Source organism: Streptopelia decaocto (genome assembly GCF_964273445.1).
Source record: "Streptopelia decaocto genome assembly, chromosome: 28".
Classification (NCBI taxonomy): Eukaryota; Metazoa; Chordata; class Aves; order Columbiformes; family Columbidae; genus Streptopelia; species Streptopelia decaocto.
The window spans coordinates 848,669-868,275 of NC_138683.1; the positions used below are offsets into that span (position 1 = coordinate 848,669).

General features: G+C 58.8%; 2 protein-coding genes across 2 annotated transcripts in view; one reads left to right on the top strand and one right to left on the bottom strand.

The window, feature by feature from the left end:
* Positions 1-380: 380 nt before the first annotated feature.
* Positions 381-19,418, bottom strand: TAOK2 (TAO kinase 2). The gene is made up of 12 exons (XM_082073795.1): positions 19,291-19,418; positions 13,624-14,080; positions 12,630-12,701; positions 12,442-12,543; positions 11,477-11,522; positions 11,199-11,295; positions 9,543-9,656; positions 8,995-9,086; positions 7,576-7,666; positions 6,516-6,597; positions 5,573-5,734; positions 381-3,940 (listed from the first exon to the last, which is right to left on the bottom strand). The coding sequence occupies exons 2-12, from the start codon at positions 13,732-13,734 to the stop codon at positions 2,477-2,479; spliced, it is 2,433 nt and encodes an 810-aa protein (XP_081929921.1). The 5' UTR covers positions 13,735-14,080; positions 19,291-19,418; the 3' UTR covers positions 381-2,476.
* Positions 19,419-19,486: 68 nt separating this feature from the next.
* Positions 19,487-19,607, top strand: part of MAZ (MYC associated zinc finger protein) — a gene marked incomplete at its 5' end in the record, with an annotated part of 7,998 nt that continues 7,877 nt past the window's right edge. Inside the window, one exon of the mRNA XM_082073929.1 lies at positions 19,487-19,578. Coding sequence (XP_081930055.1) covers positions 19,487-19,578 — 92 coding nt within the window. The remainder of the gene's footprint in view (positions 19,579-19,607) is intronic.

A 19,607-nucleotide genomic window follows, 5' to 3' on the forward strand; every position in this document is an offset into this window, starting at 1 on the left:
TCGTTGGGTCCCATTGGGTCATTGTTGGGTCAATGCTGGGTCCCCATTGGGTCATCGTTGGGTCCCCATTGGCCATTGGGTCCCGTTGGGTCAATGTTGGGTCCTCATTGGGTCCCCAAGACCCCGTTGGGTCCCCATTGGGTCCCATTGGCTCATCGCTGGCTCCCCATTGGCTCCTTCACCCACCTCTCGCTCCCCATTGGCCGCTCGCTGGCTCCCTCACCCTCTCCTCGCTCCCCATTGGCTGTTGCTCATCGTTGGGCTCCCTGTGGGGCGATCGTTGGGTCCCCATTGGCTGCCCCCGTTGATGACGTCACTATGCCCCTCCCCCCCATGGGTGCCCCTCCCCCCAAAAAACAACTAAAAATGATGAATTTGGGGAAGTTTAAATAATTCTATTGAACACAAAAGAAAAGAAAAGAAAAGAAACCGGGGAAAATGAGCAAAAAAAGACACAAAATGATGGAAAAGGGAGAAATCGCCCCAAATTATTTTTTTGGGGGGGTCCCTGACCCCAAATTTGGGTTTTTTGGCCCCAAATTGGGGGGTTTTGGGTCCCAAATTTGTCGATTTCTGGCCCCAAAACGTCGGGTCCGAGTCCCAAAATGAACCATTTCTGCCCCAAAATCGAGCGTTTCCGCCCCCAAATTTGGGGCTTTTCGCCCCTAAAATTAGAGTTTTGTGGCCCCAAAATTGGGGTTTCCGGCCCCAAAATTGGGACTTTTCAGGTCCCAAAATTGGGAATTTTCAGGTCCCAAAATTAGAGTTTTCTGCCCCAAAATTTCGGGATTTCCGGCCCCAAATTTGGGGTTTTTTTTTGCCCCCAAATCAGGGATTTTTGGCCCCAAAATAATCGGGGGTTTCCCGCCCCAAAATGTGGGGGGTTCAGGTCCCCAAATGAGGCCTTTTCGCCCCCAAAATTAGAGTTTTTAGCCCCAAAATTGGAGTTTTTAGCCCCAAAATTGGAGTTTTCAGGGCCAAATTCTTTTGTTTTGCCCCAAAATTATGGATTTTGGCCCCAAACGATGGAGTTTGGGCCCCAAAATTCGACCTTTTCGCCCCCAAATTGCCCCTTTCTGCCCCAAATTCTTATTGTTCCCATTTCGGTGCTTTTAAAATTTCAAATTTGCAAAGTTTTCCAAAATTTTTGAATTTTAAAAACATTCAAAAATTTTGAAATTTGAAACTTTTTCCAAAACTTTCCAAATCTTTCCATTGAAATTTTGACATTTTCAAAGTTTTCCGAACGTTTAAAATTTCATTGAAATTCCTCGTTTTCCAAGTTTTTCAAGTTTTAAAAACCATTAAATTTTAATTTTAAAATTTTCAAATCCAACTCAATTTTAATTTTTAATTCTCCAGTTTTCCAACTTTTCCACATTTTTAAATCCCAATTTTAAAATGTTCAAACAATTTTTTAATCCCATTTTTCAATCCTCAAACTTTTCATTTTTTTTAACTCCAAATTTTAAATTTTCCAACTTTTCAAAAATTTAAAATTCCAATTCCTGAACTTTCAAACTTTTCATTTTAATTCCAATTTTTAAATTCCCAAACTTTTCATTTTTTAAAAATTCTAATTTTCAAATTTCCGAACTTTACAAAATTTTTAAGTTCCAATATTTAAATTTCTAAACCTTCCAGTTTTTTTTAATTCCAATTTTTAAATTCCCAAACTTTTCAAAATTTTAAATTTTTTTCAAATTCCAATTTTTAAATTTCCAAACTTTTAATTTTTTAAATTCCAATTTTTTAATTTTCAAACTTTCCAAACTTTTCAAATTTTAAATCCCAATTCTTAAATTTTCAAACTTTTCCATAATTTTAAATTGTAATTTTTATATTCCCAAATTTTTCATTTTTCTAAAATTCCAATATTTAAATTTTCAAACTTTTCAAACTTTTTAAATCCCAATTTTCAAATTTCCAAACTTTTCAAAATTTTAAAGTTTCCAATTTTTAAATTCTCAAACTTTTCATTTTTCTAAAATTTCAATATTTAAATTTTCAAACTTTTAAACTTTTCTTTTTTTTTAATTCTAATTTTTAAATTCTCAAACTTTTCAAAATTTTCAAATCTCAATTTTTAAATTCTCAAACATTTCAATAATTTTCAATCCCACTTTTCAAATTTTCAAACTTTTCAAAATCTTAAATCCCCATTTTTAAATTTTCCAACTTTGCATTTTTTAAAATCCCCATTTTTAAATTTTCAAACTTTTCAAAATTTTAAAATTCTAATTTATAATTTTAAACTTTTCAAATCCCAATTTTTAAATTCCCAAACTTTTTTTTAAATCCCAATTTTGAAATTTTCCAAACGTCCCAAACTTTGAACTTTTCAACGTTCGAAACTTTGAAAATCCCCAAATTCCCCATTTTTTCAAACTTTCCAAATGTTCCCATTTCCAACTTTTAACCGTTTCTTCCCCTTTTTGCCCCAAACCGCCCCCCCCATCCCCCATTGGCCCCGCCCTCACCTCCAGGGCCTCCTGGGGGGCGTGGCCGCCGCTCGCCCCGCCCCCCCCGCCGCTCTGGCCCCTCCCCCCTGCGCGCGGGGCGGGCAGGGCGGGCGGGGGGAGGGGCGGGGGATGCGGCTGGGTGGCTCCGCCCCCTTCCCCCGGCCCCGCCCCCACGCTTCCCGCCAGGCGTGGCGGAGGCGGAGCCAGAGGCGCCGGGGGAGGGGCGGGGGGGGCGGGGCGGGGCCGCGGCGGGGGATGGGCAGGCGGGAGCGGAACAGCCAATGGGGCCTCGTTTTGGGGTAAAACTGGTAAAGTCGCCGCTCGGACACGAAACCCAAACGGGACAGGAGGCCGAAAACGGGGGGGGGGAGGCGCAGCACCCCCCGGAACAGCCAGCGCTGCACCCCCCCCAGGCCACGCCCCCCCAGGAAGCCCCGCCCCCCCACCCCCAATAAGTAAAACGCCAAGAAAAGCCACGGAAACAGGAAAAACTGGGCGGCCAGCAGCAAAACGGGGGCGTAGACCCGCAGCTTTTTGGGGGAAAAGCCCAAAAAGGGGCAAATTCCCCCCGTCAGGGTCAAGGTCAAGAGCCCCAAGCGCCACGAGGGGTCTGGGAGGGTCAGGGCCAAGGCCACACCCACGGCCACGCCCCCCGCCTGGCCACGCCCCCCGCGGGGGAGGAGCCAGAGGAGGAGGAGGAGGAGGAGGAGGGGGAGGGGGGCGCGGAGGGAAAGGGCGGCCAGGAGGGCGGCGGCCAATGGGAGCGCGGGGGGGAGGGGGGCGGGGCGGGGAGGGGGGAGGGGGAAAGGGGGGGGGTGGATGGGGCCAATGGGGTCATTGGGGTCAATGGGGTGAATGGGGTCAATGGGGTCATTGGGGTCAATGGGGTCAATGGGGTCAATGGGGCCAATGGGATCAATGAGGTCATTGGGGTCAATGGAGTCAATGGGGGCAATGGGGGCAATGGGATGAATGGGGCCAATGGGATCAGTGGGGCCAATGGGATCAATGGGGACATTGGGGTCAATGGAGTGAATGGGGGCAATGGAGTCAATGGGGGCAATGGGATGAATGGGGCCAATGGGGTCAATGGGGACATTGGGGTCAATGGAGTGAATGGGGGCAATGGAGTCAATGGGGGCAATGGGATGAATGGGATGAATGGGGCCAATGGGGTCAATGGGGTGAATGGGATCAATGGGGGGGAAAGTGGGGGGATCAATGGGGGAACTGGGGGTCAAATGGGGGGGAGTAATGGGGGAAATGGGGGGATCAATGGGATCAACGGGCGGGGGTTGGGCGGCCAATGGGGGCCCTTCCTCGTCGTCACCGTCATCATCATCATCATCATCATCGTCACCGTCATCATCATCGTCGCCGTCATTGGCCGCGCTGGCGCCGCTGCTGCCGCTGGATTCGCTGACGGACGCGCTGGGCGGCCAATGGCTGCGCTCGGGGCTGCAGGCCGGCTCCGCCCCCTGGGGGCCATGGGGATGATGGGGGTCAATGGGACATCCCATGGCGTCAATGGAGCCCAAGAGGACAATGGGGACAATGGGGGACATGGGGGTCAATGGGGTCAATGGGGACCCTAATGGGGACAATGGGACATCCCATGGGGTCAATGGAGCCCAAGAGGACAATGGGGACAATGGGGGACATGGGGGTCAATGGGGACACTGGGGACCCCAATGGGGACAATGGGACATCCCATGGGGTCAATGGAGCCCAAGAGGACAATGGGGACATTGGGGACAATGGGGGACATGGGGGTCAATGGGGACACTGGGGACCCCAATGGGGACAATGGGACATCCCATGGGGTCAATGGAGCCCAAGAGGACAATGGGGGCAATGGGGGTCAATGGGGTCAATGGGGACCCTAATGGGGACAATGGGACGTCCTATGGGGTCAATGGGACCTTGTGGGACAATGGGGTCAATGGGATCAATGGGGACAATGGGGGAGAATGGGGACCCCAATGGGGACAATGGGGGACAATGGGGGACCCAATGGGGTCAATGGGACGTCCCATGGGACCAATGGGAGCTCAGGAGGTGACATTGGGGACAATGGGGACGTGGGGGTCAATGGGACCTTGTGGGGACAATGGGGACACCGGGGGGGTCAATGGGGACAATGGGAGTCAATGGGGACCCCAATGGGGACAATGGGGTCAATGGGATCAATGGGGTCAATGGGGTCAATGGGGTCAATGGGATCAATGGGGACCCCAATGGGGACAATGGGACCTTGTGGGTCAATGGGTCAATGGGGTCAATGGGGTCAATGGGGACCCCAACGGGGACCCCAATGGGGACAATGGGGTCAATGGGATCAATGGGGCCAATGGGGTCAATGGATCAATGGGGTCAATGGGATCAATGGGATCAATGGGATCAATGGGGTCAATGGGATCAATGGGGTCAATGGGATCAATGGGGTCAATGGGATCAATGGGGCCAATGGGGTCAATGGATCAATGGGGTCAATGGGGTCAATGGGTCAGTGGGGCCAATGGGATCAATGGGATCAATGGGTCAATGGGGTCAATGGGTCAATGGGATCAATGGGGTCAATGGGGGTCAATGGGGGTCAATGGGGTCAATGGGGTCAATGGGGTCAATGGGTCAATGGGATCAATGGGGTCAATGGGTCAATGGGATCAATGGGGTCAATGGGGGTCAATGGGGGTCAATGGGGTCAATGTGGTCAATGGGGTCAATGGGTCAATGGGGATCAATGGGGGTCAATGGGGTCAATGGGGGTCAATGGGGTCAATGGGGTCAATGGGGTCAATGGGTCAATGGGTCAATGGGGTCAATGGGGTCAATGGGTCAATGGGGTCAAAGGGTCAATGGGGTCAATGGGTCAATGGGGACCCCAATGGGGACAATGGGGTCAATGGGTCAATGGGGTCAATGGGTCAATGGAGTCAATGGGGTCAATGGGGGTCAATGGGGTCAATGGATCAATGGGTCAATGGGGTCAATGGATCAATGGGTCAATGGGGTCAAAGGGTCAATGGGGTCAATGGGTCCGAAAATGTGACCAAAATGTCCCCAAATCCCCCCGAATCGTCCCCAAAATCCCCCCTCCCCCCACCAACCTGGGGGTCCCGGTGGGCGGGGCCGGGGGCGGGGCCGTCCGGGAGCAGCAGCTTCCTGATTGGCCGCAGGTGCAGCTGGTCCAGGGCCCGGGCGGCCGCCTGGGCGCGGCCAATCAGAGCCAGGAGCACGCGCGGGGGGCGGGGCCTCCGCAGGAAGGGGTGCTGGGAGAGGGGCGGGGCCAGAGGGGAGAGTCAGCCAATGGGGCGAGGGGACGGGGGATGAATGGGGGATGAAGGAATGAATGGGGTCAATGGGTAATTAATGGATAATGGGGTCAATGGGGTAATTAACGGGATAATGAGAATAATTAATGGGATGGTTAACAGGATAATAAGGATAATTGGACACTTAATGGGATAATGAGATCAATGGGGATAATTAATGGGATAATAAGAGTAATTAGTGAGATAATAGAGATAATTGGATCAATGAAGATAATTGGATCAATGGCATAATTAATGGGATAATGAGGACAATGAGAATAATTAATGGAATAATGGTGATCAATGGGATAATTAATGGGATAAGGGGATCAATGGGGTAATTAATGGAACAATGGGGGTAATTAGTGGGATAATGGGGACAATGGCATCAATGGGTAATTAATGGGATAATGAGAGAAGGGGGGCAATGGGGTAATTAATGGGATAATGGGGATAATGGGGGTAATTAATGGGATAATTAATGGGACAATGGGGTCAATGGGGTAATTAATGGGATAATGGGGATAATGGGATCAATGGGGATAATGGGGGTGATTAATGGGGTAATTAATGGGATAAGGGGGTCAATGGGGTAATTAAGGAGGCAATGGGGTGATTAAGGGGCAACAACAGTAATTAAGGGGTAATTGGGGTAATAAGGAGTCATGAGGGGTAATTAAAGGGTAATTAAGGGGTAATTAAGGGGTAATTAAGGGGTAATTAGTGCTAACGAAGGCACCTGCAGCAGCTGCTCGGCCGTGGGTCGATCCTGCGGCTGCTTCTGGAGACACGAGCCCACGAAGGCCCGGAAACACGGGGACCTGGGGACCCAGGAGTGCCCCAAATAGGGGACCCAGGAGTGCCCCAAAGGGACCCAGTGAGGGACCCAGGAGTGCCCCGGGGACCCAGGAGTGCCCCAAAGGGACCCAGGAGTGCCCCAAATAGGGGACCCAGGAGTGCCCCGGGGACCCAGGAGTGCCCCGGGGACCCAGTGAGGGACCCAGGAGTGCCCCAGGGACCCAGGAGTGCCCCAAAGGGACCCAGGGAGGGACCCAGGAGTGCCCCGGGGACCCAGTGAGGGACCCAGTGAGGGACCCAAAGGGACCCAGGAGTGCCCCGGGGACCCAGGAGTGCCCCAAAGGGATCCAATGAGGGACCCAGGAGTGCCTCAGGGACCCAGGAGTGCCCCAAAGGGATCCAATGAGGGACCCAGGAGTGCCCCGGGGACCCAGGAGTGCCCCAAAGGGACCCAGTGAGGGACCCAGGAGTGCCCCAAAGGGACCCAGGAGTGCCCCAGGGACCCAGGAGTGCCCCAAAGGGACCCAGGAGTGCCCCGGGGACCCAGGGAGGGACCCAGGAGTTCGGGGGGGGTTGGAACAAAACAGGGGACCCAGGAGTTCGGGAGGGACCCAGGAGTGCCCCAAGGGACCCAGGAGTTCAAGAGGGACCCAGGAGTGCCCCAAGGGACCCAGGAGTTCGGGGGGGACCCAGGAGTTCGGGGGGGACCCAGGAGTTCGGGAGGGGACCCAGGAGTTCGGGAGGGACCCAGGAGTGCCCCAAGGGACCCAGGAGTTCGGGAGGGGACCCAGGAGTGCCCCAAGGGACCCAGGAGTTCGGGAGGGACCCAGGAGTTCTGAGGGACCCAGGAGTTCGGGAGGGACCCAGGAGTTCGGGAGGGACCCAGGAGTGCCCCAAGGGACCCAGGAGTTCGGGAGGGGACCCAGGAGTGCCCCAAGGGACCCAGGAGTTCGGGGGGGACCCAGGAGTTCTGAGGGACCCAGGAGTTCTGAGGCGCTCACCAGGGGGGGGGCAGGCGGGGGGGGTCGCTCTGGGCGATGTGGAACAGGGCGCTCATGGCGTTCAGCTGGAACAGCGGCGGCTTCCGCTCCGCTGGGGGGACATGGGGGGACATGGGGGGCAGGTGTGGGGCAGGTGTGGGGCAGGTGTGGGGCAGATGGGGGGTGAGATGGGGGGTGAGATGGGGGGTGAGATGGGGCATGGGGGGCAGGATGGGGGGCAGAGTCATGGGGGGGGCAGAGTCACGTGGGCGGTGGGATGTGGGGCGGGAAGTGGGGCAGAGCAACGTGTGGGGCAGAGTCGTGGGGGGCAGAGCTGCATGTGGGGCGGGATGTGGGGCAGGTGTGGGGCGAGATGTGGGGCGGGATGTGGGGCGGGGGGTGTGGGGCAGAGTCACGTGTGGGGCAGAGATGTGGGGCAGGGCGTGTGGGAAGGGATGTGCGGTGGGGTGTGGGGTGGGATGTGGGGCGGGGTGTGGGGCGGGATGTGGGGCAGGTGTGGGGCAGGACGTGGGGCAGGACGTGGGGCAGGACGTGGGGCAGGACATGGGGCAGGGGATGTGGGGCAGGTGTGGGGCAGGTGTGGGGCAGGACGTGGGGCAGGATGTGGGGCAGGTGTGGGGAGGGGGTGTGGGGCGGATGTGGGGCAGGGGGTGTGGGGTGGGATGTGGGGTGGGATGTGGGGCGGGATGTGGGGCGGGATGAGGGGCGGGATGTGGGGCGGGATGTGGGGCGGGATGTGGGGCAGATGTGGGGCAGCCCCATAGCTCACCCAGCTCGATGCAGGTGATGTGGGGCAGGATGTGGGGCAGGATGTGGGGCAGATGTGGGGCAGCCCCATAGCTCACCCAGCTCGATGCAGGTGATGTGGGGCAGGATGTGGGGCAGGATGTGGGGCAGATGTGGGGCAGCCCCATAGCTCACCCAGCTCGATGCAGGTGATGTGGGGCGGGATGTGGGGCAGGATGTGGGGCAGATGTGGGGCAGGTGTGGGGCAGCCCCATAGCTCACCCAGCTCGATGCAGGTGATGTGGGGCGGGATGTGGGGCAGGTGTGGGGCAGGTGTGGGGCAGCCCCATAGCTCACCCAGCTCGATGCAGGTGATGTGGGGCGGGATGTGGGGCAGGTGTGGGGCAGGTGTGGGGCAGCCCCATAGCTCACCCAGCTCGATGCAGGTGATGTGGGGCGGGATGTGGGGCAGATGTGGGGCAGATGTGGGGCAGCCCCATAGCTCACCCAGCTCGATGCAGGTGATGTGGGGCGGGATGTGGGGCAGGTGTGGGGCAGATGTGGGGCAGCCCCATAGCTCACCCAGCTCGATGCAGGTGATGTGGGGCGGGATGTGGGGCGGGATGTGGGGCAGATGTGGGGCAGGTGTGGGGCAGGATGTGGGGCAGGATGTGGGGCAGCCCCATAGCTCACCCAGCTCGATGCAGGTGATGCCCAAGGACCAGACGTCGGCTCGGCCGTCGTACGGCCCCTCGTCCACGGCCACGATCACCTCGGGGGCCATCCTGGGGGCGGGGGGGGCAGATGTGGGGCAGGATGTGTGGGGCAGATGTGGGGCAGGATGTGTGGGGCAGGAGCATCAGGACCGAACTCCTGGGTCCCCCCTCCCTGAACTCAGCCCCACACTTGGGGGTCACAACCACCAGTCCCAGCCGCGCTGTGGGTTTCAGCCCCACACTTGGGGGTCCCAGCCCCACACGTGGGGGTCCCAGCCCCACACCCGGGGGTCCCAGCCCCACACGTGGGGATCCCAGCCCCACACTTGTGGGTCCCAGCCCCACATGTGGGGGTCCCAGCCCCACACCCGGGGGTCCCAGTCCCACACTTGGGGGTCCCAGCCCCACACCTGGGGTCCCAGCCCCACACCCGGGGGTCCCAGCCCCACACGTGGGGGTCCCAGCCCCACACTTGGGGGTCCCGCCCCACACCCGGGGGTCCCGCCCCACACGTGGGGGTCTCACCAGTAGGGCGTCCCCACGAAGGCGCCGCTGGGGGCGGCCGTGGCGGCCGAGCCGAAGTCGCCCAGTTTCACCTGCCCCACGGCGCTCAGCAGGATGTTCCCGGCCTTCACGTCCCTGGGGGCGGAGCCGGGGGCGGGGTCAGTGGGGCGGGGTCAGTGGGGCGGGGTCAGTGGGGCGGGGTCAGTGGGGCAGAGAAGAGGGAGATGAGTGGGGCGGGATCAGTGGGGCAGGAGCTGTGGGGCGGGGTCAGTGGGGCGGGATCAGTGGGGCAGGAGCCGTGGGGCAGGAGCTGTGGGGCAGGAGCTGTGGGGCGGGATCAGTGGGGCGGGGTCAGTGGGGTGGGGTCAGTGGGGCGGGATCAGTGGGGCGGGATCAGTGGGGCAGGAGCTGTGGGGCACAGTGGAGAATGTGGGGCAGGAATCAGTGGGGCAAGAAAAGAACCAGAGAAACCAGAACCACAAGAGTCGTGGGTCCTGCCATGGGGTGGATCTATGGGGCGGAATCTATGGGGCTGGGTCTATGGGGCACAGTTAGAGGACAGAATCTGTGCATCAGATCTATGGGGCAGACTCTATAGGACGAGATCTACAGGGCAGATCTATGGGTCAGGATCTACAGGCCAGATCTATGGGTCACGATCTATGGGGCAGGTTATGGGTCAGGGCTATGGGCCAGATCTATGGGGCAGGAACAACAAACACAAGCAAGAAAAGACCCAGAGGAACCAACACAACAGGGGCTGTGGGTCCCGCTATGGGTCTCACTATGGGGCAGGATCTATGGGGCAGGATCTATGGGTCTCGCTACGGGTCAGGATCTATGGGGCAGGATCTATGGGGCAGGACCTATGGGTCTCGCTACGGGTCAGGATCTATGGGGCAGGATCTATGGGGCGGGATCTATGGGGCAGGACCTATGGGTCAGGATCTATGGGTCAGGATCTATGGGTCAGGATCTATGGGTCAGTCTATGGGTCAGTCTGTGGGTCAGGATCTATGGGTCAGTCTATGGGTCAGGATCTATGGGTCAGGATCTGTGGGTCAGGATCTATGGGTCAGGATCTATGGGTCAGTCTGTGGGTCAGTCTATGGGTCAGTCTGTGGGTCAGTCTGTGGGTCAGGATCTATGGGTCAGGATCTATGGGTCAGTCTATGGGTCAGTCTGTGGGTCAGTCTGTGGGTCAGGATCTATGGGTCAGGATCTATGGGTCAGTCTATGGGTCAGTCTGTGGGTCAGGATCTATGGGTCAGTCTATGGGTCAGGATCTATGGGTCAGGATCTGTGGGTCAGGATCTATGGGTCAGGATCTATGGGTCAGTCTGTGGGTCAGTCTGTGGGTCAGTCTATGGGTCAGGATCTATGGGTCAGTCTGTGGGTCAGTCTGTGGGTCAGTCTGTGGGTCAGGATCTATGGGTCAGGATCTATGGGTCAGTCTGTGGGTCAGTCTATGGGTCAGTCTGTGGGTCAGTCTGTGGGTCAGTCTGTGGGTCAGTCTATGGGTCAGGATCTATGGGTCAGTCTGTGGGTCAGTCTGTGGGTCACGATGTATGAGTCAGGATCTATGGGTCAGTCTATGGGTCACTCTATGGGTCGGTCTATGGGTCGGTCTATGGGTCGGTCTATGGGTCAGTCTATGGGTCGATCTATGGGGCTGACCTGTGGATGACCCCCATGCGGTGCAGGTAGGCCAGCCCGCGCAGCGCCCCCTGGCCGATGGCCGCGATCTCCACCTCCCGCAGCGGCTGCTTGTGCACTTGTGGGGCAGAGGGGGGGGTGAGCGCGGGATCTATGGGGCCGCCCCACGGATCTATGGGGCTGCCCCACGGGATCTATGGGGCTGCCCCACGGCGCCGCCCCACGGGATCTATGGGGCTGCCCCACAGAATCTATGGGGCTGCCCCACGGGATCTATGGGGCTGCCCCACGGGACTCACCCTCCAGCAGGTCGGCGGCCGAGCCCAGGCAGCGCTCCATGGCCAGCTGAGGAGACGGGGGCCCCATGGATGTGGGGCGGGCGGCCCCTCTGCCCCACACGTGTGGGGCACGACACCCCCTGCCCCACATCTGTGGGTCCCGGTGGCCCCAGCCCCCCGTTTCTGGGCCCCAAGTCCCTCCCCCACGCTTATGGGGCCCGACACCCCCTGCCCCACATCTATGGGTCCTGCCCCACATCTATGGGTCCTGCCCCACATCTATGGGTCCTGCCCCACACTTATGGCGCCAGACACCCCCTGGCCCATATCTATGGGTCCTGCCCCACATCTATGGGTCCTGCCCCACACTTATGGGGCCCAACACCCCCTGCCCCACACTTAGGGGTCCCGCCCCACACTTAGGGGTCAGCCCCACACTTAGGGGTCAGCCCCACACTTAGGGGTCCCACCCCACACTTGGGGGTCCCTTAACCCCCATTTCTGAGCCCAAACCCGCCCCCAAAGCTCTCATTCCCAGCACCCAACCCCCCACCCCACACTTATGGGTCCCGCCCCACACTTGGGGGTCCCAACATCCCCCATAACCCCCATTTCTGAGCCCAAACCCGCCCCCAAAACCCTCATTCCCAGCACCCAAACCCCCCGCCCCACACTTGGGGGTCCCGCCCCACACTTGGGGGTCACCCCACACTTGGGGGTCCAGCCCCACACTTGGGGGTCCCGCCCCACACTTGGGGGTCAGCCCCACACTTATGGGTCCCGCCCCACACTTGGGGGGCAGCCCCACACTTGGGGTCCCAGCCCCACACCCGGGGGTCCCAGCCCCACACTTGGGGGTCCCGCCCCACACTTGGGGGTCCCAGCCCCACACTTGGGGGTCCCGCCCCACACTTGGGGGTCCCAGCCCCACACTTGGGGGTCCCGCCCCACACTTGGGGGTCGCCCCACACGTGGGGGTCGCTCACCCAGGCCGTGTTCCCGCGCAGGTAGCAGCCCCGGAAGGCCACGGTGTGGGGGTGCCGCAGCCGCTGCAGCAGCGACGCCTCGCGCACGATGTCGCGCCACTTCTGTGGGGCACAGACCCACGGACAGTGGGGCCCGGACGCCGGGGTCCCTCCCGGACGCCTGGGTCCCCAGTGTGGGTCCCAATTACCTCATCAGATCGTTTCCCCCCATAGGACATTTTCTTAATTGCGACGAGCTCGTTAGTGCGAAGGTCCCGGGCCTGGGGGGGAGAGGGAGGTTATGGGGCGCTATGGGGTGCTATGGGGTGGCTATGGGGTGGCTATGGGGCAGCTATGGGGCGCTATGGGGTGCTATGGGGCGCCATGGGGAGCTATGGGGCAGCTATGGGGCGCTATGAGGCGCTACGGGGCGCTATGGGGTGCTATGGGGTGGCTATGGGGCGCTATGGGGTGGCTATGGGGTGGCTATGGGGCACTACGGGGCGCTATGGGGTGCTATGGGGTGGCTATGGGGCGCTGTGGGGTGGCTATGGGGCGCTGTGGGGTGGCTATGGGGTGGCTATGGGGTGGCTATGGGGCGCTATGGGGCGCTATGGGGTGGCTATGGCGCGCTATGGGGCGCTATGGGGTGGCTATGGGGCAGCCATGGGGTGGCTATGGGGCGCTATGGGGCGGCTATGGGGTGGCTATGGGGCACTATGGGGTGCCATGGGGTGGCTATGGGGCGGCTATGGGGTGGCTATGGGGCGGCTATGGGGCGCTATGGGGCGCTATGGGGCGCTATGGGGTGCTATGGGGCAGCTATGGGGCGCTATGAGGCGCTATGGGGCGCTATGGGGCGCTATGGGCTGGCTATGGGGCGCTATGGGGTGCTATGGGGCAGCCATGGGGTGGCTATGGGGCACTATGGGGCGCTATGGGGCGCTATGGGGCGCTATGGGGTGGCTATGGGGCGCTATGGGGCGCCATGGGGTGGCTATGGGGCGCTATGGGGCACTATGGGGCACTATGGGGCAGCTATGGGGCGCTATGGGGTGGCTATGGGGCGCTATGGGGTGACTGTGGGGCAGCTGTGGGGCAGCTGTGGGGTGCTATGGGGCGCTATGGGGTGGCTATGGGGTGGCTATGGGGCGCCATGGGGCGCCATGGGGCAGCCATGGGGCGCTATGGGGCAGCACTCACGCAGTAGACGGCGCCGAAGCTGCCGTGGCCGATCTCCCGCAGGTCCCCGAACAGGCTCTCGGGATCTTCGGGGCCGAACAGCCCGGGATCCGTGGGGCTGAGCGACGGCATCGCCCCACGGATCTATGGGGCAGCCCCACGGATCTATGGGGCAGCCCCACGGATCAATGGGGCGGCCCCACGGGTCTATGGGGCGGCCCCGCGGGATCTATGGGGCGGCCCCGCGGGATCTATGGGGCGGCCCCACGGATCTATGGGGCGGCCCCGCGGGATCTATGGGGCGGCCCCACGGATCTATGGGGCGGCCCCGCGGGTCTATGGGGCGGCCCCGCGGATCTATGGGGCGGCCCCACGGGATCTATGGGGCGGCCCCGCGGATCTATGGGGCGGCCCCACGGATCTATGGGGCGGCCCCACGGGATCTATGGGGCGGCCCCACGGGCGGGCGGGAGGCGGCCTGGGGAGAGAGGGACACGGGGTCAGGGGCTGCCCCATAAGTGACGCGCGTTCTGCCCCATAAGTGACCCAGAGGATCAAATCCCGACCCATAAGTGACCCAGGGGACCAAATCCTGACCCATAAGTGACCAGCGAACCCAGATCCTGCCCCATAAGTGACACAGACCCCAAGTCCTGCCCCACAAGTGCCCCAAACTTCCCACAAGTGCCCCGAACCTCCCCATTCTGCCCCATAAGTGACACAGGGGACCCAGTTCCGCCCCATAAGTGACACAAAACCCCAAGTCCTGCCCCACAAGTGCCTCAGTGACCCCATTCCGCCCCATAAGTGACCCCATTCCGCCCCATAAGTGCCCCAGTTCCGCCCCATAAGTGCCCCAGAGGTCCCAATTCTGCCCCATAAGTGACACAGACCCCAAGTCCTGCCCCACAAGTGCCTCAGTGACCCCAATCCGCCCCATAAGTGACTCAGTTCTGCCCCATAAGTGACACAGACCCCAAGTCCTTCCCCATAAGTGCCCCAAACATCCCCATTCTGCCCCATAAGTGACTCAGTGACCCCATTCCACCCCATAAGTGACTCAGTTCTGCCCCATAAGTGACACAGACCCCAAGTCCTTCCCCATAAGTGCCCCAAACATCCCCACTCTGCCCCATAAGTGACTCAGTGACCCCATTCCACCCCATAAGTGACACAGTTCCGCCCCATAAGTGACTCAGAGGACCCAGTTCTGCCCCACAAGTGCCCCAAACTCCCCATAAGTGCCCCAAACCTTCACATTCTGCCCCATAAGTGACACCGTTCAGCCCCATAAGTGCCCCAAATCCCCCCATTCTGCCCCATAAGTGCCCCAGTGACCCCATTCCGCCCCATAAGTGACTCAGAGGACCCAGCTCTGCCCCATAAGTGACTCAGTGACCCCATTCCGCCCCATAAGTGCCCCAGTTCAGCCCCATAAGTGACCCAGAGGTCCCAATTCTGCCCCATAAGTGACACAGACCCCAAGTCCTGCCCCACAAGTGCCCCCAAACTCCCCATAAGTGCCCCAAACCTCCCCATTCCGCCCCATAAGTGACCCAGAAGACCCAACTCTGCCCCATAAGTAACACAAAACCCCAAGTCCTGCCCCACAAGTGCCTCAGTGACCCCCATTCCGCCCCATAAGTGACTCAGTTCTGCCCCATAAGTGACACAGACCCCAAGTCCTTCCCCATAAGTGCCCCAAACATCCCCACTCTGCCCCATAAGTGCCTCAGTGACCCCATTCCACCCCATAAGTGACACAGTTCTGCCCCATAAGTGACTCAGAGGACCCTGTTCTGCCCCACAAGTGCCCCAAACATCCCCATTCTGCCCCATAACTGACTCAGGGGACCCAGTTCTGCCCCATAAGTGACTCAGTGACCCCTTTCCGCCCCATAAGTGACCCAGTTCTGCCCCATAAGTGACACAGACCCCAAATCCTGCCCCACAAGTGCCCCAAACCTCCCCATTCTGCCCCATAAGTGACACAGACCTCAAGTTCTGCCCCATAAGTGCCCCAAACCTTCACATTCCGCCCCATAAGTGCCCCAGAGGACCCAGTTCTGCCCCATAAGTGCCACAGACCCCAAATCCTGCCCCACAAGTGACCCAAACATCCCCACTCTGCCCCATAAGTGACTCAGTGACCCCATTCTGCCCCATAGCGACTCATGTTCTGCCCCATAAGTGCCCCAGAGGTCCCAGTTCTGCCCCATAAGTGACACAAACCCCAAATCCTGCCCCATAAGTGCCCCAAACATCCCCATTCTGCCCCATAAGTGACTCAGGGGACCCAGTCCTGCCCCACAAGTGCCTCAGTGACCCCATTCCGCCCCATAAGTGCCCCAGTTCTGCCCCATAAGTGACACAGACCCCAAATCCTGCCCCATAAGTGCCCCAAACCTCCCCATTCTGCCCCATAAGTGACACAGACCCCAAGTCCTGCCCCACAAGTGCCCCAAACTCCCCATAAGTGCCCCAAACCTTCGCATTCTGCCCCATAAGTGACACCGTTCAGCCCCATAAGTGCCCCAAATCCCCCCATTCTGCCCCATAAGTGACCCAGAGGACCCAACTCTGCCCCATAAGTGACTCAGACCCCCCCATTCTGCCCCATAAGTGCCTCAGTGACCCCATTCCGCCCCATAAGTGCCCGCTCCGCCCCATAAGTGCCCAGTTCTGCCCCATAAGTGCCCAGTTCTGCCCCATAAGTGCCCGTTCCGCCCCATAAGTGCCCAGTTCTGCCCCATAAGTGCCCAGTTCTGCCCCATAAGTGCCCGCTCCGCCCCATAAGTGCCCAGTTCTGCCCCATAAGTGCCCGTTCTGCCCCATAAGTGCCCAGTTCTGCCCCATAAGTGCCAGTTCTGCCCCATAAGTGCCAGTTCTGCCCCATAAGTGCCAGTTCTGCCCCATAAGTGCCCAGTTCTGCCCCATAAGTGCCAGTTCTGCCCCATAAGTGCCCAGTTCTGCCCCATAAGTGCCCAGTTCTGCCCCATAAGTGCCCAGTTCTGCCCCATAAGTGACACAGACCCCAAATCCTGCCCCATAAGTGCCCCAAACATCCCCACTCTGCCCCATAAGTGCCTCAGTGACCCCATTCTACCCCATAAGTGACACAGTTCTGCCCCATAAGTGACTCAGAGGACCCAGTCCTGCCCCACAAGTGCCCCAAACTCCCCATAAGTGCCCCGAACCTCCCCATTCTGCCCCATAAGTGACACAGTTCAGCCCCATAAGTGCCCCAAATCCCCCCATTCTGCCCCATAAGTGACTCAGAGGACCCAGCTCTGCCCCACAAGTGACTCAGTGACCCCATTCCGCCCCATAAGTGCCCCAGTTCAGCCCCATAAGTGACACAGACCCCAAGTCCTGCCCCACAAGTGCCTCAGTGACCCCATTCCGCCCCATAAGTGACTCAGTTCTGCCCCATAAGTGACACAGACCCCAAGTCCTTCCCCATAAGTGCCCCAAACATCCCCATTCTGCCCCATAAGTGACACAGTTCCGCCCCATAAGTGACTCAGAGGACCCAGTTCTGCCCCATAAGTGACACAGACCCCATGTCCTGCCCCATAAGTGCCCCAAACATCCCCATTCTGCCCCATAAGTGACTCAGGGGACCCAGTCCTGCCCCACAAGTGACTCAGTGACCCCTTTCCACCCCATAAGTGACTCAGTTCTGCCCCATAAGTGACACAGACCCCAAGTCCTGCCCCACAAGTGCCCCAAACATCCCCATTCTGCCCCATAAGTGACTCATGTTCTGCCCCACAAGTGACACAGACCTCAAGTTCTGCCCCATAAGTGCCCCAAACCTTCACATTCCGCCCCATAAGTGCCCCAGAGGACCCAGTTCTGCCCCATAAGTGACACAGACCCCAAATCCTGCCCCATAAGTGCCCCAAACATCCCCATTCTGCCCCATAAGTGACTCAGGGGACCCAGTTCTGCCCCACAAGTGCCCCAAACTCCCCATAAGTGCCCCAAATCCCCCCATTCTGCCCCATAAGTGACCCAGTGACCCCATTCTGCCCCATAAGTGACTCAGAGGACCCAACTCTGCCCCATAAGTGACTCAGTTCAGCCCCATAAGTGCCCCAGAGGTCCCAATTCTGCCCCACAAGTGACACAGACCCCAAGTCCTGCCCCATAAGTGCCCCAAACATCCCCACTCTGCCCCATAAGTGCCTCAGTGACCCCATTCCACCCCATAAGTGACACAGTTCTGCCCCATAAGTGACTCAGGGGACCCAGTTCTGCCCCACAAGTGCCCCAAACTCCCCATAAGTGCCCCAAACCTTCACATTCTGCCCCATAAGTGACACCGTTCAGCCCCATAAGTGCCCCAAATCCCCCCATTCTGCCCCATAAGTGCCCCAGTGACCCCATTCCGCCCCATAAGTGACTCAGAGGACCCAGCTCTGCCCCATAAGTGACTCAGTGACCCCATTCCGCCCCATAAGTGCCCCAGTTCAGCCCCATAAGTGCCCCAGAGGTCCCAATTCTGCCCCATAAGTGACACAGACCCCAAGTCCTGCCCCACAAGTGCCCCCAAACTCCCCACAAGTGCCCCAAACCTCCCCATTCTGCCCCATAAGTGACTCAGGGGACCCAGTTCCGCCCCATAAGTAACACAAAACCCCAAGTCCTGCCCCACAAGTGCCTCAGTGACCCCATTCCGCCCCATAAGTGACCCAGTTCTGCCCCATAAGTGACACAGACCCCAAGTCCTGCCCCACAAGTGCCCCAAACCTCCCCATTCTGCCCCATAAGTGACTCATGTTCTGCCCCACAAGTGACACAGACCTCAAGTTCTGCCCCATAAGTGCCCCAAACCTTCACATTCTGCCCCATAAGTGCCCCAGAGGACCCAGTTCTGCCCCATAAGTGACACAGACCCCAAATCCTGCCCCATAAGTGCCCCAAACATCCCCATTCTGCCCCATAAGTGACTCAGTGACCCCATTCTGCCCCATAAGTGACACAGTTCCGCCCCATAAGTGACTCAGAGGACCCAGTTCTGCCCCATAAGTGACACAGACCCCAAGTCCTGCCCCACAAGTGCCCCAAACTCCCCATAAGTGCCCGAAACCCCCCCATTCTGCCCCATAAGTGACACCGTTCAGCCCCATAAGTGCCCCAAATCCCCCCATTCTGCCCCATAAGTGACCCAGTGACCCCATTCCGCCCCATAAGTGCCCCAGAGGACCCAGTTCTGCCCCATAAGTGACACAGACCCCAAGTCCTGCCCCACAAGTGCCCCAAACATCCCCATTCTGCCCCGTAAGTGACTCAGTGACCCCATTCTGCCCCATAAGTGCCCAGTTCTGCCCCATAAGTGCCCAGTTCTGCCCCATAAGTGCCCGTTCTGCCCCATAAGTGCCAGTTCCGCCCCATAAGTGCCCAGTTCCGCCCCATAAGTGCCCAGTTCTGCCCCATAAGTGCCCAGTTCTGCCCCATAAGTGCCCAGTTCTGCCCCATAAGTGCCAGTTCTGCCCCATAAGTGCCAGTTCCGCCCCATAAGTGCCAGTTCCGCCCCATAAGTGCCCAGTTCTGCCCCATAAGTGCCAGTTCTGCCCCATAAGTGCCCGTTCCGCCCCATAAGTGCCCAGTTCTGCCCCATAAGTGCCCAGTTCTGCCCCATAAGTGCCCGCTCCGCCCCCCAAGTGCCGCTTCCCCCCTCACCGTCCGTCCCCGCGGGTCCCCCCGGCCCATCCGCTTCCCCCCCCCGGCGGCCGCAGCTCCGGGGGGGGGTCCGGCCGCCCCCCCGCTCCGGGGAAGCCCCAAAAAGCGCCGATTTCACCCCAAAAATCACCCTGGGGGGGGGGGGGGGGGGGGAACCCCCCGGCGCCGCCGCTTTTCCCGCCGCCCCCAAGCCAAGATGGCGCCGGCGGCCAAGCGGAAGTGGAACCCGCCGGCGGGGCGGGGGGCGCGCGTGCGCGGTGAGGGCGGTGAGGGGGACGGGAAGCGGGCGTGCCAGGAAGGGGGCGGGGTTAAGGGTG